Genomic DNA, 25540 nt, shown 5'->3' on the forward strand with positions numbered 1-25540 from the left:
ATTTTTACTTCTTCTAATTCCACTTTTGTGTCATTAGTCATACTTTATAGTTTTAAAAAGTTTTCTTTTGATTTGAAAATTTTCTAGAAAGTTTCAAAAATTCATCATATAATTCATTAAAATCACTTTCTAATTCATCATATGAAGGTCTATCATCAATTTCATAATCATTAACCTCATATTCTTCATCACTTGAATGATGTGATACCATTAATGTCTTGCTTGCATGATCTTCATCTGAGGATAAACTTATTTTATTGTTATCTCATGTTACATATGTTTTTCTTTAGCCTTTTGTTCTTCTTGCTCTTAAACTTATTCTTCTTTTAAAGTGTAGGGTATTCACTTTTAAAATGTCCTCTTTCTCTGCATTCAAAGCAAGTAACATTCCTTATTGGTGTTTATTTTTTACTCATTTCCTTTGTCAATTCCTTTCTCAAGAATTTTTCAGCTTTCTTGATTAGAGCATCATCTCTAAAAAAATTCGATTTGCGGAAGCCATTTTTTAGATCTAAGGAGCAAGTTACCAATAACCCGCTCTGATGGCAATTGTAAGTTTATGTGCGGTCTCTAAGAGGGGGTGAATTGGATTTATTGGACTTTTCTCGATTTGAAGTGTTAGCATTAGTTTTGTTATTTTTCAAAACTGATATGAAAGTAAATATGCTAAAAAATAAATGCAGAAAGTAAAGGACACAGCGATATATACTGGTTCCTCTCTCCAATCAAGAGTAATCCAGTCCCCTCACTCCCTATGAGAGATTTTCCACTATGTCAGATCTTTGTACATGTATTCCACCAATACCTATCCTACAATCTTCTAACAAAAGAAACATAAGAGAAAAAGAAAACAATCCTTTCTTTTTCACTCTCTTGTTTCCAATAATCATGGACAACAAGGTATACACAAATCTGAGTTTGTAACAGATGTTATAGCTCTTGAATCAATTATGTATTAATTGATTTTCTCTTTGTATTTATCACAATCCAAACATATACACCTAAGTGCTCAGAATAATATGAATGAAACTTTAATGAATATGTACACACACACACACACACACACACACACACACACACACACACACACACATATATATATATATATATATATATATATATATATATATATATATATATATATATATATATATATATATATATATATATATATATACTCTTTTAAAAGAGTGTATATTCATGAAACATTGCCATATTTGATCTATGAACGATGCAAAATGTTGGAATCAGATTTTTCATCAAAAAGTGTCATTGCTTTAGTGGTAATCGGTTAACACATTATCGTAACTGGTTACACCTAAAGCAATATAAGTAAAAATTGAAAATTTCGTATGTGTAATCGGTTATCAGAAATGGTGTAACCGGTTACACCTGACATTGGAACACAGAGAATTCAAAAAATTGTTTGTGTAACCGGTTATTTGAAATGGTGTAACGGGTTACACCTGACATGAATTTGACAAATACTTTAAGAAATGTTATGGTGCATAAACACAAGTTATCAAAAAGAGTTGTATGCATCAAGATGAAATGATTATAATAATTATGAGTAATTAAGATATATATATACTTCAGTTGTAAAGAATACTCAACCATCTTAATTCTTCCATTGACTTTCCAAAGGTTATGATAATTTGAACTTGGTTGCTCTAGTCTTCAAGCTTTGTCTTCTTTTTGATGATTTAAAAAGGGGGAGAAATAATATGTGTTGTATTTGTTCTTGTCCATAATATTTTCAGGGGATAAATTCTTGAATTTCAAAATCAAGGGGGAGATATACAAGATATGGGGAGATTCTAGTTGTTGCTTAACATTTAAAAAACGCACATATTGAAGCAACTCATCGATGACCAAGTAAAATTTCAAAGGATGTTTTATCATCATTAAAAGGGGAGAGAATGTGAAGAAGAATTCTTCTTATCCTTGGTTATAGTTTTGATGAAGATAAACACGTCAACAAAATGGCAACTAGTGCGAGAGTTAATCATTTTTATATTCACTTGACTCATAAAACCAAAAAGTCTCCTTATTTTAAAGACACATACATTTTGCTTCTATTAAACAGTGAATATACGATGAAGATTACTCAACAGCATATATGTACCCGGTGAGTGAATTGAACTTATAGAAACATATTCCTATAAGCTTTATGTCACAATCTTTAATTCTACTAGTAAATCGGAGGCAATAACTTTTTGTGAAGTGGTTCATAATGATTCTTTTTAAGTGAAACATAAACTTAGTCTCCATTTCTAAATTTAGAATTTTAGTCCCTTATTTCACAAGATTCATAAATTTTTCCCCACTACTCAGTTTTTTGACATATCATACTTTGATTAATAATATATAAGTATATTTAATGACATATAATATTTTAATTAATAATATATAAATATATTTAAAGACATTACAACACTGATTGAAATAAACTGTTGGTTTTAGGGTAGTCTGTTGAAAGAGATTATTTACCTATGCTGAAATTATTGAAGCTGTTAAAAGGAGAAACCAAGTACATACTTGTGTTTGTGGTAATATTTTGGGATTTATTTTTCTTCTAGGTTTTGGTAGTTGTAGGGAGTCATGTTCACGTTTTCGATTCTGAATAGAAAGCAACGTTGGAACCATTTCGAAGATCAGCTAAATATGAAGAAAGAAAAACTTACCTTTTTCTGTTAAGGTTCTTCTTTTTTCTTATCTTTGCCTACATTAGAAGGGCCTTCGACATTTATGTTACCCTTTGCTGCAGTTTCATCTGCAACGGAAACATGTGAGAAATCGAAGGTATTAAGGGAAAGAATTTAATGATTAAAGATATACATGTTTTCTTCTCTGGATTCTCTTATAAGCTAGGGAAGGCAGTTGGCATCCTTTTACGAAAATGTTTTTCAAAAAAGCGGCCTTGAAAGTAACATGTCCACCAGTTGTCGAATTCCACCGTTAGAAAGAAAGATGGTTGAAAGTGGAATGTAGGCAATTCGAGGACTTGCGAACGAGCGAATGCCATGTAGTCTCTGTATTCCATTTGAGTAAACTTTCTTTCCGACCAACAAATGTCATTCTTCCAAGAGTAGAGTGAGCATGACAACATTTGGCTAAAACCAAATTTCCTATCTACTAGATAGGGCTGATATCCAATAAAGCCAAAGCCAACGGTTCTAGTTTCAATTCGAGTGGAACAAAGTGTTGGAGTTAAAAAAGCTGCCCATATAGAGTTTGACATTGCAGCAGATGAATGGGATACACTAGGGAATCAGTTTCAGAACCAAGATGGACTGCAACACCTATCTACAAAATGAGCCATGGTCAAAACAAAAGTTTTTGATTCAAGGAAAAGGTTGATGTATTTCATGAAGGTTATCTTTGAGGGGTTATCATAAGGGGTAACTAAAGCAAGTTTGGTGCCTTCGATGCTTTTGCAATTCGTTTCTTCCAACAAAACTTTTGAGTGAGTTACATGCAACTTAGGTTTAAATGTAGCACTCAACCAAAGTTGTAAAGGACATAGAGGGTCGGAGATAAGGTATGCCTTGTTAATTTCAGGGAGGTGTTTTAATTTATAGGAAGCATTTCCAAGGGATTGATAAAAATTGGATAAAAGCAGCTTAGCCAAAGAAATATTTCGACCCTTATGAGCCTAAGCAAAAAACATAATACGAAAGCCAAAGGGTCAAGAAGGCAATGTGCTCTTGGTCAAAGACCTCTTCGTTTTTCTTGTCATGGTGGTCGATAATGATGTTTTTGAAGCTAACATGTTCAAAAATAATTTCTTGGTCAGTTTTTATGGTGGGAGTGAAAGTTTCGCCAAGTGGGTTCAATCCTGTGATAGCTGTTATATCGAACAAGGTTGGCATAAGCGTTCTACAAGGAACTTGAAATTTATTGGTCGATCCTTCCCAAAAGAAAATCGAAGCAAGTAACATGGTTAGGTTATACCTAGGGCCAACTCTAGAGATTTGGATCATGACGAAGATGCCTAGGTCTTCCCACTGTTTTTGTCCTTTGCCATCGACTTTATTGAGCCAAGCAAGATAATATTTGCTTTGGGTAAGAGGCGCAGATCGAAAGACACGCGCAGGTGTTTCCATAAAAGATACGTCGAGAGAACGTTCTTCAAACACTGAGGGCATGGTGACAGGATAACATTGGAAATTTTTCTTTACTTTCTCAGGTTGAAACTTAGCAGTTGGGTATGATCCTAAGAACGCTAACAGTTTACCAGAAAGTGTAAAGGGAATCAATACCTATTTTTTCCAAATGGAGATTTTGTCTTCAGCCATTGGCGGTTCAGGAACGAAATTCATTCCTTCATCATTTTCTGATGGAAAAATTGTGTAAGCCACTGGATTCTTCCCAATATCAAATTTGTTGGCTGCCATTGTTGAAGTTTGAATAGATTGCTTTGAAAGAAGGGTTTCTCGGTGTGTGAAAGGTTGATAGAGAAATTGAAGAAGATGAGAAAAATGTATTATGGAAGTATTTATAGAGTTATTTTCTTTCTCAATAGAAGACACTTGTCGAACGTGTGTTAATGTGAGGCGTTTCATGTTTCAAAAAGTAGAAAAAATTGGTGTGAATGGAGAAGTTAATGAGACGTGCAAAAGCATGATCTCCTAGAAAATAAGAGCAACAATGAGATTCTAAGAAAATTTTATGGAAAATGTTAATGTGCAGTAAAGTAGTAATTATGATGATGACGTCAACGAGGGAGTTGAAACAGTTTCGAAAATACATTAAAAAATGCCACTTTTCTTTTTTTTTCCTGAAATTGAAACATGGAATTTTTTAGGGCAATTTGTTATCTCAGATCACATACATCAAATGCAAGAATGTGATAAGAATCATGTGATAATGGTTTGTGAAAAGGCAAAATGGTTAATGATGGCCATGAAGATTTCGACGAATTAGATTTATCGACAATGGATTTTTGCTATGGTCGAAATTGTAGTCAGACAAGGATCAAGAAGTTTTGGGACTTAGTGAAATTCAGAGTTTTCAAGATATCCTCTATGTAGTCGAAGTAGGTGTAAATGGATAAGATCAAACAGTTATCCAGAGACACGTGGAAGATTGTCGAGGATAACGATTGCATGGAGACGAAGACATGGTGTGTGTTATTTAGTCAACCCTTATATAGACTATTAACTTAGGATTAGAATATAAGTAGGATTCACTTGAGTTTTAGGGGTCCACAATTGTACGCAGGTTCTAAAAAACTAAAAGTATCGGTGTGGTTGAGAAAAGAGTTGCGAATGTATGTAAGTATTCCACTTTTTAAAAATTAGTCTTTATGTTCAAGTCATTTTCTGCAGTTAAGTTACTTTCAGTCAATTTATTTCAAGTTCTTTACATTTAGATTCAGTTTAAGTTCTAGTTTTTTTTTAAACTGTATTTCGACATTGAAGTGAAAATCATTTAAAAACTTATGATTCACACAAATATGTCATGGGATCTTTTCGAGTTTAATCCTGTAAGTAAATTGAAACTTCTTTTTGTTTACTAAATTTCACAGTAAATAGACGGTTGATACCACTCTAGCGGCGAAAGAGATCGGTGATGTATCATTTAAGAGAATGAATGGTATACATTCTTTGATAAAGGATGTGTTCTACATTCCCATAATCAAGTGTAACCTTCTAAGTATTTTCCAATTGCATGAGAAGGGTTACAAGATTCACATGGAGAATAAGGCGATATGCACTATGGATGCAGACGGGGTTTTGGTCCTAAAGGCTCCTATGGCTCCCAATAGAACTTTCGAGGTTGAGTTGAAGGTTATGGAGCAAAGATGTCTTGCTACAGCGACTAGTCGAGAAGAGTGGATATGGAACTATCGGCTTGGGCATCTTAGTTTCTAAGATCTCAATACCTTGCAAAAGAACAAAATGGTAAAAAGGATGCCATTGATCAACATATTGACTGAAACTTGGGAAGAATGTGTGCAAGCAAAGCATTATAAAGAAAAATTCAGCAAGGATGTAGGTTTTAGAACCAAGTGTCATCTTGAGATGGTGTATTCTAATGTGTGTGAAACAATGCAACTTGGTTTGATTGGTGGCAATAGATATTTTGTCACATTCATTGACGATCATAGTAGAAAACTATGGACATACATAATCAAGAGAAAGGATGAGGTATTCAAAGTGTTTAAGAACTTCAAATCCATGGTTGAAAGGCAAAGTAGTCACAAGCTCAAAGTTCTCAAAACGGATGCTGGAGGCGAATATGTCTCAAATGACTTTGGGAGGTTTTGTGATCAAAAAGGTATATTACATGAGGTAGTACCACCTGATACATCACAACAAAGCGATGATGCCAAAAGGTAGAATCAGTTGATTATGAACATGGTGAGAAGCATGTTGAAAGGGAAGAACTTGTTGAAATAGTTATAGGGACAAGCGGTGTCCACGGTTGCATATTTGTTGAACATGTGTCCAACAAAGAAGCTTGATAAAATAACACTGAAAGAAGCATAGTATAAATTTAAACCGAATATGAGACATTTGAGATTTTTTGGTTCGGTAGCTTATCAACATGTGTTGAGACTGTAACACCCCGATAAAATATGATAATTATTTAAATTAAGTTAATAGTATATTTATTAATTTAATTTAATAATTAGATTATTATTGGAATATTATTTGGAATTATTATTATTGGAATAATAAGTTGGGATATATATATAAGGTCCCATTTGGTAAAAAGGGTTTTTTTCACGTGAAAACCAGAGAAGCGACAGAAAGTGGAAAAGGGGCAGAAGAGAAGAAACTGAGAAAGGGAGAAGAAGAGGCTAGGGCTCAAGAAGAGAGTTCGCGATTGTTGAAGGTCAAAGAATCAATTGCCGAATTAACTCAGGTAAGGGGGGTTTATCGTCGTTTAATGGGTATTATGGGTTAACATGTAATGGGTAGTGATAAGCCATTGATTTGACCCTAATTGGGATGTTGAATGCTGAAAATTGAGATGAATAAGTTATGTAAAAGCTGTAATTGAATCTGTAATTGGATGAGTCTTGATTTTCCGAAAGTGTAGCTTTTTACGGAATTGGAATCGGAGGTCCGGAAGTCCTCCAACGGCGGAAAATGCGGAGAATTCTGCATTCTGCTTCGTGTTAGCGCAGGAACAGCTTTCTGTCTTGCGTTAACCGGTTAACCCAGGGTGTTAACCGGTTAACACTGTTATGAATTGTGAAATATTGATGTCTGTCTTGCGTTAACCGGTTAACCCAGGGTGTTAACCGGTTAACACTGTTGTGAATTGCCAGGAAGCGTGTTCTGTGTTACGTTAACCGGTTAACCCAGGGCGTTAACCGGTTAACACTGTTGGAAAAGTGAAAAATTAATATTTGAATATTGTGGACATATTGGATGATTGGCCTATATCGGTGGATGATATAGTAGGGATCATTTCCCGTTGTTTTGAGCAGTATAGGTATTAGTAGAGTGTGCTAATACTGTGATTTATTATTTGGCATGATATGAATATGATTCTGTGATAAATATGCTGATGATGTATGATGGTATGCATAATGCTGTGAATGTATCGATTATGTATGCAATTGTGAATGGACTGTTTATGGCTTAGAGTGTGAGCATATGTCCATTGTGGATGATTGCTGATGTTTGCATGACTAAGTGATTTAGCTTGCATATTATGGCCTTTATGGTGGTAGCTAATTCCCATGGTGAGGAATTAGTGAGTGAGTTATTGTGGATTGTTGTTGATGTTTGCATGCTAGGTGATTAGCGTGCATAGCATAGCCCTTGGGGTGGTAGCTAATTCCCATGGTGAGGAATTAGTGAGTGAGTCACTAGGTCTCAAATGAGTGGGACTAGTGAGCTTGGTAGCCGTATCTGGATTTGATCGGTGAGGTTGAACTATATGTTCACGAATAGTCGGTACCGCATGCATGGAGTCTCATTGCATAATGTATGTATTGTGTATAATATGAATGGATGTGTTCCAATATTATACGTGTGTTTTGATGTTTATGTTGAGCATGATTATGAGTATGAGTTGATGTTGCCGTTACTGAATGTGTGATATGATTAGGGTGATGAGATGTGTTCATTTACTTAGCATTACATGATATCTTATAATGCTTATTATATCGATTGAGGAACTCACCCTTACAACTATGTTTCAGGTAACGTGCAGTGATTGAGTAGAAGCTAGTCCTTGGAGTCTAGTGTAGTTCCTTAGTGAGTCATGCTCTGGTAGATGTAACATCGGGAAGGGATGTTTTGCCTTGTTTTCGGTTTGGTTGTTGAATAACCTTACATGTAATGTGTTACATGTTTTGCATGTTGTTGTTAATTTCTATCCGCTGCGAATTATGCAAATGTTTATTTTGATGAATAAATGAGCATGACGAGTTAAATTGGAACATGGTGTGAAGTGTCAAGTGTGACACCCTTAAATTGCATATATACTCTGATTTATGTTTGGTTGTTTTAATTATTTATTGGGGTATTTTAGAAGGGTGTTACATTAGTGGTATCAGAGCATAGTCGGTCGAGTCGAGTCGTAATTATTCTGTTTCCCTGTACGTGATAGGTGTTGTGTAACCCTATCAGTACTTATTGTTTTAGCTTGTTGGGTTTTCAGAATAGAGATGGCTGGAAGAGGTAGAGATGATGCTGCGATTGCTGAGGCTCTGGGTATGCTAGCTGGAGTACTTGGAGGGAATCCGAATGTTGTGGGAATGGGAGCTGCTCGTCAACTGAGTGAGTTCCAGAAGAACAATCCTCCAATGTTCAAGGGAGCATACGATCCAGATGGTGCTCAGAAGTGGTTGAAGGAGATCGAGAGGATCTTCCGAGTGACTGAGTGTGCCGATAACCAGAAGGTCAGGTTCGGTACGCATATGCTGTCAGAGGAAGCAGATGATTGGTGGGTTGCTGCCCGCACTGAGTTGGAAGCTGCTGGGAGTGCTGAGATCACTTGGGCGGTGTTCAGAGAGAGATTCCTGAGGAAGTACTTTCCAGAGGATGTCAGAGGAAAGAAAGAGATAGAGTTCTTAGAATTGAAGCAGGGCAATCGGTCTGTTACTGAGTATGCTGCTAAGTTCACAGAGCTGTCGAAGTATTACACTCCCTATGATGAGGCTACTGGGGAATTTTCAAAATGTGTGAAGTTTGAGAACGGGTTACGTCCCGAGATCAAGCAGGCCATTGGGTATCAGCGGATTAGAGTGTTTTCTGACTTGGTGGACTGTTGCAGAATTTTTGAACAGGATACCAAGGCCAGAGCGGAGAGCTATCAGCAGAGGGTTGATAGGAAAGGAAAGAATCAGAATGATCGTGGGAAACCGTATGCAGCTGGCAAAGGTTTCCAGAGACAGAGTGGGATGAGGAGAACTAGTGGGGGAGACTCCAGTGCCCCTGCTAAGTGTTACAGATGTGGTCAGGCTGGACATCGTATCCATGAGTGTACCAGTAATGAGAAGAAGTGTTTCAAGTGTGGAAAAGGTGGTCACTTGGCTGCAGAGTGCCGGTTGAAGACTGTGACTTGTTTCAACTGTGGAGAGGTGGGTCATATCAGTCCACAGTGTCCTAAGCCGAAGAGAGAGAACCAGTCGGGAGGCAAGGTCTTTGCTTTATCGGGTTCTGAGACTTCTGCAGATGATCGTTTGATCAGAGGTACGTGTTATATTAATGGCTTTCCTCTTGTAGCTATTATTGACACAGGTGCGACTCATTCCTTTATATCGTTGGATTGTGCTGTGAAACTTAAATTAGAGATATCTGAGATGCTTGGTAGTATGGTGATTGATACTCCTGCGAAGGGTTCAGTGACTACTACTTCAGTTTGTTTAAATTGCCCTTTGAGTATTTTTGGTAGAGACTTTGGAATGGACCTTGTGTGTCTTCCACTAGTGCAAATTGATGTTATCTTGGGTATGAACTGGTTGGTGTTTAACCGAGTTCATATCAACTGTTTTGATAAGACTGTGATCTTTCCTGAGATTGAGGGAGGGAAGAGTTTGTTTCTATCAGCAAGGCAGGTGAATGAGGCAGTAGCAGATGGGGCAGAGTTGTTTATGCTGTTAGCAACTTTGGAGGCTAAAGATAAACTGGTGATTTGCGATCTAGCCGTGGTGTGTGATTTTCCTGATGTGTTTCCTGAAGAAGTGCATGAATTACCGCCAGAGCGTGAAGTTGAGTTCTCGATTGAATTGGTACCTGGTACTAGGCCGATGTCGATGGCTCCGTACCGTATGTCTGCTGTTGAGTTAACTGAATTGAAGAGTCAGTTGGAAGATCTGTTGGATAAGAAATTTATTCGTCCGAGTGTGTCACCGTGGGGTGCACCAGTGTTATTGGTTAAGAAGAAAGAAGGTACTATGAGGTTGTGTGTGGACTACAGGCAACTGAATAAAGTGACGATCAAGAATCGGTATCCTTTGCCGAGGATTGATGATTTGATGGATCAGTTGGTTGGTGCGAGTGTGTTCAGCAAAATAGATTTGAGATCGGGGTATCATCAGATACGTGTGAAAACTGAGGATATTCAAAAGACTGCTTTCAGAACAAGGTATGGACATTATGAGTATTCTGTAATGCCTTTTGGTGTGACTAATGCGCCTGGAGTATTTATGGAGTATATGAATAGGATTTTCCATCCGTACCTAGACAAGTTTGTTGTGGTGTTTATTGACGATATCTTGGTGTATTCGAAATCTGAAGAAGAACATGCTGAACATTTGAGAGTGGTTTTAGGAGTTCTTCGAGAAAAGAAGTTATTTGCTAAACTGTCCAAGTGTGAATTTTGGTTAGAAGAGGTTAGTTTTCTTGGTCATGTGGTTTCAAGAGGTGGTGTTGCTGTTGATCCTTCTAAGGTAGAAGCGGTATCTAAGTGGGAAGCTCCGAAGTCAGTTTCTGAGATAAGGAGTTTTCTTGGACTTGCAGGCTATTATAGGAAATTCATTGAGGGATTTTCTAAGTTGGCGTTACCGTTGACGATGTTGACTAGAAAGGGGCAAGCGTTTGTTTGGGACTCAAAATGTGAAGAAGGTTTCCAAGAGTTAAAGAGAAGGTTAACTACTGCTCCTATTCTGATATTATCAAGTTCGTCGGAACCGTTTGAGGTTTACTGTGATGCTTCATTGTTGGGTTTGGGTGGTGTTTTGATGCAGAATAAGCAGGTTGTAGCTTATGCTTCGAGACAACTGAAGGTTCATGAGAGGAACTATCCGACACACGATTTAGAGTTGGCAGCTGTGGTATTTGTTCTGAAGTTATGGAGGCATTACTTGTACGGGTCAAGATTTGAGGTTTTCAGTGACCATAAAAGTTTAAAGTATTTGTTTGATCAGAAAGAGCTGAATATGAGACAGAGGAGATGGTTGGAGTTTCTGAAGGATTATGACTTTGGTTTGAATTACCATCCGGGTAAAGCAAACGTAGTGGCTGATGCATTGAGTCGGAAATCATTGCATATGTCTATGTTAATGGTTAAGGAATTGGATTTAATTGAGCAGTTTAGAGACTTGAGTTTGGTGTGTGAGAGTACTCACAATAGTGTTAAATTGGGAATGTTGAAGTTAACGAGTGGTATTCTGGATGAGATTAGAGAGGGTCAGAAATCCGATGTGCTTTTGGTCGAAAAGTTGACTCTAGTGAATCAAGGTCAAGGTGGTGAATTCAGAGTTGATGAGAATGGTGTTTTGAAATTTGGTAATCGGGTGTGTATTCCGGATGTTACCGAACTTAAGAAGAGTATTCTTGAGGAAGGACATCGTAGTGGCCTGAGTATTCATCCTGGGGCTACGAAGATGTATCATGATTTGAAAAAGTTATTTTGGTGGCCGGGAATGAAAAGAGAAATTGCGAGTTTTGTTTATTCTTGTTTGACTTGTCAAAAGTCGAAGATTGAGCATCAGAAGCCGTCTGGGCTAATGCAACCGTTGGCTATTCCAGAGTGGAAGTGGGATAGTATCAGTATGGATTTTGTTTCTGGGTTACCGAGGACAATTAAGAATTTTGAAGCTATTTGGGTGATTGTTGACAGATTGACAAAATCGGCTCATTTCATTCCGATCAGAATGGATTATCCGTTAGAGAGATTAGCCGAGTTGTATATTGAGAAAATTGTAAGTTTGCATGGTATTCCGTCGAGTATTGTTTCGGACAGAGATCCTAGATTTACATCGAAGTTCTGGGAAGGTTTGCAGAGGGCTTTGGGAACTAAGCTGAGATTGAGTTCTGCATATCATCCGCAGACTGATGGTCAGACTGAGAGGACGATTCAGTCACTGGAGGATCTTTTGAGGGCTTGTGTTTTGGAAAAGGGAGGTGCTTGGGATTGTTATTTACCTTTGATTGAGTTTACCTACAACAATAGTTTTCATTCGAGCATTGGTATGGCACCGTTTGAAGCTTTGTATGGTAGGAGATGTCGGACGCCTTTATGTTGGTATGAGTCCGGTGAGAGTGTTGTGGTTGGCCCGGAGATTGTTCAACAAACTACGGAAGAGATTAAGATGATTCAGGAGAAGATGAGGATTGCTCAGAGTCGTCAGAAGAGTTATCACGACAAGAGGAGGAAGTCACTTGAGTTTCAAGAGGGAGATCATGTGTTTCTTCGTGTTACTCCGATAACTGGGGTTGGTCGAGCTTTGAAGTCGAAGAAGTTGACACCTCGATTTATTGGTCCTTATCAGATTTTGGAGAGGATAGGGGAGGTAGCCTATCGTGTCGCTTTACCGCCGTCACTTGCGAATTTGCATGAGGTTTTTCATGTGTCTCAGTTGAGGAGGTACATTCCTGATCCGTCGCATGTGGTCCAAGTAGATGATGTACAGGTGAGAGATAACCTGACTGTTGAAACATCACCTATGAGGATAGAGGATCGAGAGTTGAAGCAGTTGCGGGGTAAAGAGATTTCTTTGGTAAAGGTAGCTTGGGGAGGACCAGCAGGTGGCAATGTGACTTGGGAACTTGAGAGTCAGATGAAGGAGTCTTATCCAGAGTTATTCGCTTGAGGTATGTTTTCGAGGACGAAAACTCTTTTAGTGGGGGAGAGTTGTAACACCCCGATAAAATATGATAATTATTTAAATTAAGTTAATAGTATATTTATTAATTTAATTTAATAATTAGATTATTATTGGAATATTATTTGGAATTATTATTATTGGAATAATAAGTTGGGATATATATAAGGTCCCATTTGGTAAAAAGGGTTTTTTTCACGTGAAAACCAGAGAAGCGACAGAAAGTGGAAAAGGGGCAGAAGAGAAGAAACTGAGAAAGGGAGAAGAAGAGGCTAGGGCTCAAGAAGAGAGTTCGCGATTGTTGAAGGTCAAAGAATCAATTGCCGGATTAACTCAGGTAAGGGGGGTTTATCGTCGTTTAATGGGTATTATGGGTTAACATGTAATGGGTAGTGATAAGCCATTGATTTGACCCTAATTGGGATGTTGAATGCTGAAAAATTGAGATGAATAAGTTATGTAAAAGCTGTAATTGAATCTGTAATTGGATGAGTCTTGATTTTCCGAAAGTGTAGCTTTTTACGGAATTGGAATCGGAGGTCCGGAAGTCCTCCAACGGCGGAAAATGCGGAGAATTCTGCATTCTGCTTCGTGTTAGCGCAGGAACAGCTTTCTGTCTTGCGTTAACCGGTTAACCCAGGGTGTTAACCGGTTAACACTGTTATGAATTGTGAAATATTGCTGTCTGTCTTGCGTTAACCGGTTAACCCAGGGTGTTAACCGGTTAACACTGTTGTGAATTACCAGGAAGCGTGTTCTGTGTTGCGTTAACCGGTTAACCCAGGGCGTTAACCGGTTAACACTGTTGGAAAAGTGAAAAATTAATATTTGAATATTGTGGACATATTGGATGATTGGCCTATATCGGTGGATGATATAGTAGGGATCATTTCCCGTTGTTTTGAGCAGTATAGGTATTAGTAGAGTGTGCTAATACTGTGATTTATTATTTGGCATGATATGAATATGATTCTGTGATAAATATGCTGATGATGTATGATGGTATGCATAATGCTGTGAATGTATCGATTATGTATGCAATTGTGAATGGACTGTTTATGGCTTAGAGTGTGAGCATATGTCCATTGTGGATGATTGTTGATGTTTGCATGACTAAGTGATTTAGCTTGCATATTGTGGCCTTTATGGTGGTAGCTAATTCCCATGGTGAGGAATTAGTGAGTGAGTTATTGTGGATTGTTGTTGATGTTTGCATGCTAGGTGATTAGCGTGCATAGCATAGCCCTTGGGGTGGTAGCTAATTCCCATGGTGAGGAATTAGTGAGTGAGTCACTAGGTCTCAAATGAGTGGGACTAGTGAGCTTGGTAGCCGTATCTGGATTTGATCGGTGAGGTTGAACTATATGTTCACGAATAGTCGGTACCGCATGCATGGAGTCTCATTGCATAATGTATGTATTGTGTATAATATGAATGGATGTGTTCCAATATTATACGTGTGTTTTGATGTTTATGTTAAGCATGATTATGAGTATGAGTTGATGTTGCCGTTACTGAATGTGTGATATGATTAGGGTGATGAGATGTGTTCATTTACTTAGCATTACATGATATCTTATAATGCTTATTATATCGATTGAGGAACTCACCCTTACAACTATGTTTCAGGTAACGTGCAGTGATTGAGTAGAAGCTAGTCCTTGGAGTCTAGTGTAGTTCCTTAGTGAGTCATGCTCTGGTAGATGTAACATCGGGAAGGGATGTTTTGCCTTGTTTTCGGTTTGGTTGTTGAATAACCTTACATGTAATGTGTTACATGTTTTGCATGTTGTTGTTAATTTCTATCCGATGCGAATTATGCAAATGTTTATTTTGATGAATAAATGAGCATGACGAGTTAAATTGGAACATGGTGTGAAGTGTCAAGTGTGACACCCTTAAATTGCATATATACTCTGATTTATGTTTGGTTGTTTTAATTATTTATTGGGGTATTTTAGAAGGGTGTTACAGAGACAACTTAGAAAAAGATGGATGATATGGGAAAGTTGGTGATTATTGTAGGGTATCACTCCGCCGGTGGTTACAGGTTGTATGATGCAGCAAACATAAGGATTGTGATCATCCGAGATGTCACTTTCAACAAAATTAAAGAGGTGTAACTGGTTACACTGGTGAAAATTAGTTACTACAACACTGGAAAATGCATAACCACCCCCCATTGAAGCCTGAATTGAAGATAATGTGAGAAGATCAACAAGGAAAATAATTTTGCCTCAAAGACTGTGAGTTGTTATGAGTTAAAAAAACTCAATGACAATGGTGATTTCGTTCATTTTGTACTTAAGGTCGAATCTAAATTCGTTAAAATAGAGGAGGCTTTGAGTAATCCAAAATGGATTTGTGCTATAAAGTAAGAGCTAGAATCGATTGAGAAGAACAAGACTTGAGAATTTGTTGATCTACCTGGAGGGAAGAAGACAATTGGTGTAACATGAGTGTACAAAGTGAAGGCAAATCCCAAAGATAAATTATTCAAGCATAAGGCTCGATTAGTTACAAAGGGATTTTTGCAAAGATAAGGCATGGACTTTGAAGAGGTATTTACATCAGTGGCTAGAATTGAAATCATTAGACTGGTTGTTGGTATTGTGAATAACAACAATTGGCCCATCTACCAAATGGATGTCAAATCTATGGTTTTTAACATACCGCTTGAATATGAGGTATATGTAGAACAACCCCCTGATTTTATTCTGAAAAACCAATAGTTAAAGTTCTACAAGTTGAGGAAAATGTTGTATGGTTTGAAACAAACTCCAAGAGCTTGAAACAAGAGGATAAATGGTTTCTTAAAGGAGATTCATTTCAAGAAGTTTGTATCCGAACATGGTGTGTATGTGAAGAAGGATACAAATGAAGGGATGATAATCCTTTGTCTATAGGTAGATAATTTGTTGATTACGGGCAGTGAAGAAAAGTGAATTTCTAAGTTCAAGAATGAACTTATGAAGGATTTTGAGATGATCGACTTGGCCTTATGTCTTACTTCCTTGGCATAGAGTTTTACAAGTTCAAGAAAGTATTGCTCATGCACCAAAGGAGGTATGCACTTAAGATTTTGAAAAGGTTTGAATGGGAGCATTGTAATGTTGTCAATACTCCAGCTGAGTCGAGGCTACAATTATTGAAGAATGAGGATGAGCAAGAGGTCAATCCAACTAAGTATTAGAGGTTGATTGGATCATTGTGTTATTTATGCAACACACGGCCAAATTTGACGTTTTGTGTCAGTATTGTGAGTAGATTCATGGAGAGACCGAATGTGTCTCACTTGGTAGCAACCAAGAGGATTATAAGATACGTCAAAGGATCTATTGGCTGTCGAATTCTCTTACCCGTAATGGGCAAAGGTAGAAAATGTAATTTGCTTGATTTTACCAATTCCAATTGGTGTGGAGATAAAGATGATCAAAAATCTGTAGCATGATACATATTTATGTTCGGAGAAACACCAATCTCATGGTATTCAAAGAAGGGAATAGTAGTAGCATTCTTTTCTTGTGAGGCCCAGTATATTGTCGCTTTATTGTGTGTGTGTCAAGTCGTGTGGTTAATAAATTTGTTGAAGGACCTAGGCAACAAAGAGGGTGATTCTGCAACGCTCATGGTTGATAATGTTTTTGTTATAAACCCTACTACGGATCCAATTGCACATGGGAGGAGCAAGCATATTGAGATGATGTTTCACTACTTGAGAGAACTTGTTAGTGAATGAAGGTTGATATTGGGGTATTGTAGAAGCGAAAACCAAGTGGCCGATTTGTTGACCAAGGGAGTTACTAAGTTAATGGGAATGGAAGACTTTGAGAACTTGAATTAAGGTGGAATGCTAAGAATAAAAGATAATTCAAGACAGGGCAACTGGTTGCAATTTTATGTCAATAAGTTGGACCCCTTTGTAAAATGTAAAACAGAAGCAAAGTGCAACCATTTGCACTAAAAGTGGAACTGATTACACCTGAAGTTTTTTTGGTTAAAACTGAAACATGAGCAAAGTGCAATCGGTTACACTTGGGGATTTTCAGTTTTATTTCTTAGTTAATTGCACCCCATCTCTTGTATTGTTGTATAAATATCCTTGGAGTATCTTGTGAGAAAATTAATGAGAAAATCACTATACTTTTCAGCTCAATTACTATTTATCATTCTCTCTCTCTCTCTCTCTCTCTCTCTCTCTCTCTCTCTCTCTCTCTCTCTCTCTCTCTCTCTCTCTCTCTCTCTCTCTCTCTCTCTCTCTCTCTCTCCATACTCAATTACTCAATTATTTTTCACAAATCTTATGGCTCCAATACCCAACAATTGTGTTGCAGCAACAGAGAAATAACACGGCGACAAACAACACAACAAAAAAGAAATAGCACTAGACAAAAAAAACATAGTTTTGTGTTGTTGCAGACAACTTAAGAAAATATAAAAATCCAATCATCTAAGAAAACTAAAATAACATTCGAATCCATTGGTAATATCATAGTACACTTCATTCTCTCTTCGAGATTAACTCATAACTTCCATGTCGCAAAGCACTACGAACTCTCATGACAATACATGAAAGGTTGAAAACAAATGAAAATAAACCGGCAACATATATCAACGACGACTAAGAGAATGGAAGGTCGTCAGGAAATGGGCAGCAGAAACATGCATGTGCGTTGTGCGTAGGAAGACATGTTGATAGCAAAAACATGGTCGTGTTGAGGGGTTAGATGAAGTTGTGTGTTTAAAATGATTTGTGATTTTAAAAAATTATGATTGAAACGTGACTTAATGTAGAGTGTTTAATTTATCAAATGATAGAAGTTGATTCACTCAAAGTCACGGTACCTTTCCCGCAAAAATACACTTAAGCCATATATATGCTGGTATGAGGTGAAGTGGATATTAAGATACCCATATTCACACTCTTAACCGTTTATTTTTATGGATAATTGTTGTTACCAATGTCCATGTGATTTTTTTTAAGTAACTATTAATATTGATTTGAATATGTATGAGTCAAATTGTAGAAAGAAAGAAGGTGTATAATTTAAATAAAGATAAAAGTAGTGTGATAGGAGCGTTATTATGGTGTGAGGAGTATAACTTATTTTTAAAAATTTGTAAGAAAATTATAAAAATAAATTTAGTTTTTTTATAAGTAATAGAGAATTTGAAATTAAAAATGAGCAATACGGGTGCTCACTTTATCAAAAAGTAAATAAAACACAGAAGAAGCCACGTAGTCATCCATGAGTGAGAAATATGAATGGCCGTGGTTTCATCATCACTATTGAAAGGAAAATAGAAAGAGATAACACAAACTACAGAATTGCAATTTGATTGTTTATTACAGCAACTTCACCATCCAATCCATGGCACTCGCTCAAGCTCCAACTTCTGCTTCTCTTTCCGTCTCTCTTCGCCGTAACCCATCTCTCTCTCGTTCTTCTACATTCTTAGAGACACTCTCAATTCTCAATTTTCATTTCTAACTATGTTGCAGATGCTCGTGTTTTCACCACAAGAAATGTCTCTCCAGCATCTGCTCAGTTTCCGAAACCCAGTTTGGCTCCAGTTCGAGCCTCCTTCGCCACTGGTTCGCCACTAAGTAAGAATTCTCGTCTTTTTTATACTATAGCATTGTTTGGTTCATACAATTGATCTTAATTCTTAACCAATGAGATGCAGCTTTTGTGTTTGTTGTATGGTTTGTATGAAGTTAAGTAGTTTTTTTTTTACTTGTTTGAAGTGATTCGGAGAAATTATGAAAGGAAAACAGCGTGCAAAGCAATGCCAGTTTCGATAAGATGTGAACAAAACGCTAAGGATGGGAACGGTTTGGATGTATGGCTAGGCCGGGTAGCCATGGTTGGCTTTGCAGTTGCCATTACTGTTGAAGTTACTTCTGGAAAAGGACTCCTAGAGGTATGTTTTACGTACCTTGACCTACACTGAAATCATTTAAGGTTTATAGTGTTTATGGTATCTAGTTGTAAAATTAAGGTATGTAGATGTTCATGATCTTTTAAGCTATTGAGTTGGTTATATGCAGTGATTGTTCATAAAACTTTCTGATGCATCTAAAGTAGAATCTTCCAAGTTTAATTTTAATTTTTAATGTTCCTTACAGAACTTTTATTTTGCAGAACTTTGGACTTACAAGTCCATTGCCTACAGTTGCCCTGGCCGTGACCGGACTGGTGGGTGTCTTGACGGCGATTTTCATCTTCCAGTCAGCCTCAGAGAACTGATCATATATTTAGGCTGGTTGTGTTTGTTGTAAATTCTATAGTTTCAAATGGAATTTTGTTTTTCAAGTAACATTTTTATAACTATTTTGTTTTAATATTTGTATGGATGAAAAGAATTTGCATAATTGATTGAAAAGGTTGAAGTAATTGTAGCTTTAGATGGCTGAATCAAAACCAATGTTCGTTTTTTGCATCATGTTATATTTTAGGGCTGTATATGCCACAATAGACGTTAATAATTGGTCACAATTCTAACACTAGGTATGATCAGCAAGTAGTCATGCCTGTTCAATTCATTCTGATATAGAAATTAGCTACCCAACTACCATGGACATCACTATAGATTCTGCTTAAAAAACTTAAAATGTCTTCATTCACAAATGAAGTACTGTAATGCTTCTCAGTAGTACAATACTATAAAGATCTCAAGAAAAAGACACCATTACACATCCATACAAGAGGTATTATATATCCATAGACTGCACTCCATCCCGAGCTTTCTTCATCTTCCTCCTTCTCGACCCATTTACATTCGCATTTTTCTTGGGTTGTTGTTCCTCTACTACCGGTACTGGTTGTTGGTTCCTTAAGTGTTGATGAATGGCAGCCAAAGGATTCGTTTGGAAAGAATGATTCTTAATAATCTCAGACAAATTTTTTCCTTCCTCCAATCTGTTGAATAATTAATAAGGGTTACCAATACTATTTTACATGTCAAATGGAAAGTTGCCGATAAAATTATTGAATTATGATAGGAAACACTTACACTAATTTCTGTCTATTTTTACAGTTAAGCTTGAAGTTAGCCTCTAGTGGTTTCGGTGGTGCCTTCAACTGTTCCTTCAACTCCGGAAGGGTTTCTAAGAGGGAAGAGAGGCTATATGCTTTCAATTTTTTTTCCTGCCGCCTTTGTTGTTTGCTCTTCTTCTGACAGAATACAACATTTTTCACAAAATCAATAACACTCATGATTTGCACATAAAATGATAGGAGCATAAATATCTAAAAGAACTTCGGTTCAGTTAATATAAAATGCAGAAATCCTGTCATCAGGACATTCTTAGTAAAGATTTGTCCACAAATCTTGAAAATAATCAGTATGTTCTAGTTTGGATTAGCTCTTAACTCGTGGGAATTTTTCAATTAACATAAAGTTATAATTCTTCGCTTATGAAAAGGTCCTTATATGTAGTTTATATTAAAGAAAAGAAAATAGAAATGATAGAATAATCCTCTGCAAAATTTGCCTAGAACAGTAGTTTATATTATGAATACAGAATAACACACCAGTACTTCAGAGAAAGTTTAGAGAGACAAAGATAGAATAGATATAACGCAATCCACATCCAAGAAATTCGAGAATCTTGGTCTCTGCCTTCCAAGAATTCGTGAGTTTGGTCTCTCCAAAACCACTTAATAACTATTCCAGAATCAGTTTCTCCATTCCTATCTCTATTTATGCCTAAAACTAAACAGTACAACTGATATAATAACTCCCAAAACTGCCATTATAAGAAGTCTAACATATGTTTGTCAGTGCTTATGGACAAATTAAACGAGAGCTTCTGAAAAAATTGAGATGCATGATCTAATTTCAACTACACAAAAGGCTAATACTTAAAACCTGTAATTATTGCAAGGTTCTTTAGAAAAATCATGAGCACTTCTTGAAATTTTATCATCATTGCCTCTAACTACATAAAAAGTAAAGCCTCGGTCTGGATATCATCACGAGTTTACCATGTCACTGGTTTTCTTTTAAAGGACATGAGAAAATTGTATGCTACTTTGGGCAGTCAATGATTTATATAACCAGCATGAGTATAATACAGTTAACTAGTCATTAACTACAAACACTGCAAATGAAATTCTCACCTTAGCAATAGACTTCTTAGCAAACTTTTGGGCAGTCAAGGAAGCAACAGTAGACTTCACATCTGCAATAACATCAGGGGTTGCAAGGAATTAAAATCTAGACAGGCATGTTACAATAACATGCATCAAACTATAAACTTCCGTGAATAAAACAGAATGTATCATTAGGAAAAGCTATGTTCAACTGTTGTATTTTATTACAACTGCAAAAACGCAGAATGTATCATTAAGAAAAGCTATGTTGATGATCACAGTTAGCACTGAGTAACACCCGCCTAAAATGCTATAGCAGTCTACCGCAAGGACTAAAAATCAGTGTACACTCAAAGTAGAAAATACATAAAATTAAAAAGACCGTCATAGTTAATAATTAAAGAACCTAACATATGGAGCAATAAAAACGTAAACAAAGAAAGAAAAACATAAGAAAACTAAATCAAAAAAAGTAGGAAGAACATGACAATGGTTTGTGAGCCAGAACATAACTGAATGAAGAACATAATTTTACTCTAAAAAGGGGTCCAAGTTGACATTTAAACCCGTAAAAAAGACAAGTGTTCAGAAAAAAGGTCTTGAGGAACTTCGCCCTAAACCACTAACTGTGGATGTGATAGCAGTTTGGGGCCGCAATTAGTCGCAGCTACAATCGCTATTGCTAACTTAGCTAACAGCGGCTCACAACCCAAAAGTGGCGCCACGAACCCTAACCGGCTGGCAGCCCAAAAGTGGTGTGCCACAAACCCTAACCGGGTCGCAGCCCAAAAGCGGCGTGCCCCAAACCCTAACCGGGTCGAGCCCAAAAGTGGCGTGCCCCAAACCCTAACCGGCTCACACCCCAAAAGTGGCCCGCCCTGAGCCCTAACCGGCTCACAGCCCAAATGTAGCGCGCCACAAACCCTACCGCTGCTCACTATTCGGCCACAGCTATTCGAGGAAAAGCAATTATCATAAATTATAATGTTGTAATTCTAGTGGAGAAATCGACCCCCCAAACTTACTGGCATAAAATCGTTCCTTCTTTTCCATCTTGAGATCGGACTTAGATTCCGATGAAACTGATCTGCGCATATAAAAAATTCAACCTCAGATTTGCATAAACGGAAAGCAATAAAAAAGAAATCAACTTAAACTTTCAAAAGTAGAAAAGTGATTAACCTTGTATTAGGCTTGCCCATTGTTGCTGTAAAACTTAGGGTATGAAGAGAGCCAAATCCTATTATAAAAAACACACAAACTAACTTCAAAACTCACAAGCATAAATCAAAACCAACAAAACAAAATCTCTAATGAAGTGAATCGCAAAACGAAACTATAATTGCAAAATCGAATTGTATATAAACTAGAAGTTAGGTAGTTAATCGCGGTCAATAGCGAGACGATCGCGTCAATGCGGAGGGGAGAAGCCGCCGGACGGCGAATGTAGCTGCCGTCACGGAGTTTCTCGGCCGCTATAATGAATTTTTTTAACAAAATTGAGATTAGAGAAGCCTGAAAAATCACAGGGGAAATAGAACGATGGTGAAGAAGAACTAAAATAATCACAATGCGAACCAGAGGCGGAGCGTGCTTGGATTACAGTGGCGCGTACGGCGTTATTGAATACTAGTGGCGGCTGCTAGGTTAAAGGAAGAAGAAAGAACTCAACGTGTAAAAAAATTAAACGGTTTTGATTGAGATTTTTAAAAACTTTTTTATAATAAGAAAAGTCTAAAAGAGATTTTTTTATATAAAAATAACCGGTATTTCTAAATAGAGATTAATTACTATACTCTATCAGTGTAAAAAAATTTACACACCGTCGGTTCATCATCATCACCCGTTTGTATTACTTTATAGATTTTTAAAATAAAAGTCAAACTTCTTTTAATATCCAACGTCTATAATTAAGTGATGGTGTAAAATCATTTTACAGTGACAGTGTATTTCAATTAATCTCTTCTAAATAATATACCAAAATAACTAATATTTTTAAAAATTTATCAAACTAATCACGTTTCAAATAATTTATTTTTCACGTAACAGGAGCAGTCATCTTAAGTGGCGCATACATTGATAAAATATACATAAGCGTCATCCCAAATAGCGCATGCATTTACATGATGTCAATGCAAATAGCGCATGCATGCATCCTCTAGGAGCATGTGTCAGAGGTAGTGATTACTCCTTTATTCAGGGACTCTATAAATAATGCATCTCCTCCCTCTCGTTTTTCACACATCTTCTAAATTGCTCCTTTAGTTTTTCTTCAAAATGTCTTCATATATGTTCTTATATTCACAAGAGAAATGTCGGTTTAATTTATTCGACAGTAAAGCCTTCGATGAAGATCTGGCTCTGGAACGCGAAGATGTTAAAGCATCTTAATAGGAGCTTGGTTCGTTCGTTAGATGGAGATATTACAGAGGATGAAAAATTAGAAGAATTCAAAGGCTTGTTAACGTGTACAACGACAATGGAGAAAATTATTTTTGGAACAAAATGACATGCCCATCGACTCTTCTGGGCGTATGAACAATGTACCAAAGGTTTTGCTTTCTGTAAACCTATTATACAAATTGATGGAACATGATTGTACGAAAAATATAAAGAAACATTACTCATGGCAATGGCATAAGATTGCCACAACAATATTTTTTCAATCGCATTCCCTCTGATAGAAGGGGAGACTGCTGATGGAGGGAGATTTTTCCTAAAAAATCTTTGATTAACTGATGTTCCTCAATTTAACTTATGATTGATTTCAGACAGACATCCATCAATTGAGAGTGCCTATAAAAACCTTGATAACGACTGACAGGATCCTCCTTCAGCGTATTGAAGGAAAATTGCGATCCAAAACGCAGTAGGAATTAAAAAATTTCCTTCACTGATCCTTACGAATTGGCATGATCAGTGATAGAAATTGTTACCTCTTGTGGTGAGTGATCATGAGCGTTGGATGGTGACAACGCCCCTACTCAGTCCACACGAACGGATTCATTCAGTCTCAGTGCTAGTGATGCGGTTTGTTTCGCAAGTATACGAACGCGTCAAAGTAATATAAAAGATTGTCGAATCCACAAAGACCAAGTGTCAATCTATCGTTATCTATTGTTATGGTGTTTATCAAAGGCAATCGAAATAGGGGTTTTTTGAGTGTGCAATGAAAAGTAAAGTGTTGAAATAAATTTAATTAATAAAGACAGGGTCCAATGTAATTCACGTAATCAATTGATAATCCAAGTACTTGCTAATAGAACTACTTATGGGCAGTGTTTCCTACTTTGAAAAGAACTAATTTAACAGGAACTGTCGCTTTCGCGTATTCAGAACCGAGTTGTACTCCCTAATCAAACCCTCTTATTGTCACTTATAAAAAGGCGCGCATTGCGTTGAAGTAGTAAACCTATTTTTAAGAAATATAGTATCTTGACTAAGTTGAAAAGTATTATAACCTGGATTTCTTAACCAAAAGAGGTTCTCACGAACCAGACTCTAAACTTATAAACGCGTCCGAAAATAGTTTTAAAATCTCTTTTCTTCTTAATGTTAAAATCTCCTAATGAACTAGACAAAGCGCTTTCGTTGTTTTTGAAATAGTTAAAAACAATTAAGTTTAAAAAGACGTTGGACGGCTTTCGATCTTACCCAACGGAATTGAAGTGCGGGAAAACTTAAGTTGAAAGTTAAAATAGCCCTTAAGTGTTTCTACGAACAATTGTACGGATTACTGGTTCAATTACGATCCTTACATTCTAACCTTATAAGTTTAGTTAGACATGGTAAAGTAAAAGTGCATTAAAATAAATAAAAGTAGTGCGAGTGCGAGAAATAAATAAAAAGTAAAGCGAGTGCGAGAAATAAATAATTTAAAGCGAGTGCAGGAAATAAATAAAGTAAAGCGAGTGCGGGAAATAAATAAAGTAAAGCGAGTGCGGGAAATAAATAAAGTAAAGCGAGTGCGGGAAATAAATAAAGTAAAGCGAGTGCGGAAAATAAATAAAGTAAAGCGAGTGCGGAAAAATAAATAAGATAAAGACAAGTAATAAAAATCTGCTCCAATCGGAGGGTTGAATAAATTGCAAAGCGGAAATGAAAATGGCGGCAGGATTAACTTCCTTCCAAAGTGCTCCAAACTCGATTACAGACTCGATTACACAATTATGGTAACACTCCAATGCGAAGCGATTACCACTTTATAATACTGAATATATGCCTAGGTGAAACAAAGTTGCTCTGAGTTTACCTCTGCTCTAAGTTTGGATGATTGTAAAAGTGATTTCGAGTTTCTATTTATAAGCAAGTAAAAAGATGAAAATGACAAGGATGCCCTTCAACTTGAAAATTGGAGGGAAAAACTTTCCTCTTGTGGCGCCCGCCACAAGGCCATGGCGCCCGCCACAGGCACAAAATGAGGCGC

General features: G+C 36.9%; 2 protein-coding genes across 3 annotated transcripts; one reads left to right on the forward strand and one right to left on the reverse strand.

Moving 5' to 3' along the window:
• Positions 1–18208: 18208 nt before the first annotated feature.
• On the forward strand, positions 18209–19413 carry LOC127097921 (stress enhanced protein 1, chloroplastic). The gene is made up of 4 exons (XM_051036407.1): positions 18209–18439; positions 18519–18623; positions 18765–18940; positions 19162–19413. Exons 1-4 carry the CDS (start codon positions 18388–18390, stop codon positions 19264–19266), a joined length of 438 nt encoding a protein of 145 aa, XP_050892364.1. The 5' UTR covers positions 18209–18387; the 3' UTR covers positions 19267–19413.
• A 197-nt stretch (positions 19414–19610) lies between these two features.
• Positions 19611–22825, reverse strand: LOC127097920 (uncharacterized). 2 transcript variants are annotated; one of them, XM_051036406.1, is made up of 6 exons: positions 22693–22825; positions 22297–22354; positions 22140–22201; positions 21142–21203; positions 20033–20193; positions 19611–19938 (listed from the first exon to the last, which is right to left on the reverse strand). In XM_051036406.1, exons 2-6 carry the CDS (start codon positions 22314–22316, stop codon positions 19731–19733), a joined length of 513 nt encoding a protein of 170 aa, XP_050892363.1. In that variant the 5' UTR covers positions 22317–22354; positions 22693–22825; the 3' UTR covers positions 19611–19730. The 2 variants fall into 2 exon arrangements, with proteins under 2 accessions (XP_050892363.1, XP_050892362.1); XM_051036405.1 differs by having other exon boundaries at positions 22642–22783.
• Positions 22826–25540: the final 2715 nt, after the last annotated feature.

Source organism: Lathyrus oleraceus, chromosome 6, assembly GCF_024323335.1.
Source record: "Lathyrus oleraceus cultivar Zhongwan6 chromosome 6, CAAS_Psat_ZW6_1.0, whole genome shotgun sequence".
Classification (NCBI taxonomy): domain Eukaryota; kingdom Viridiplantae; phylum Streptophyta; class Magnoliopsida; order Fabales; family Fabaceae; genus Lathyrus; species Lathyrus oleraceus.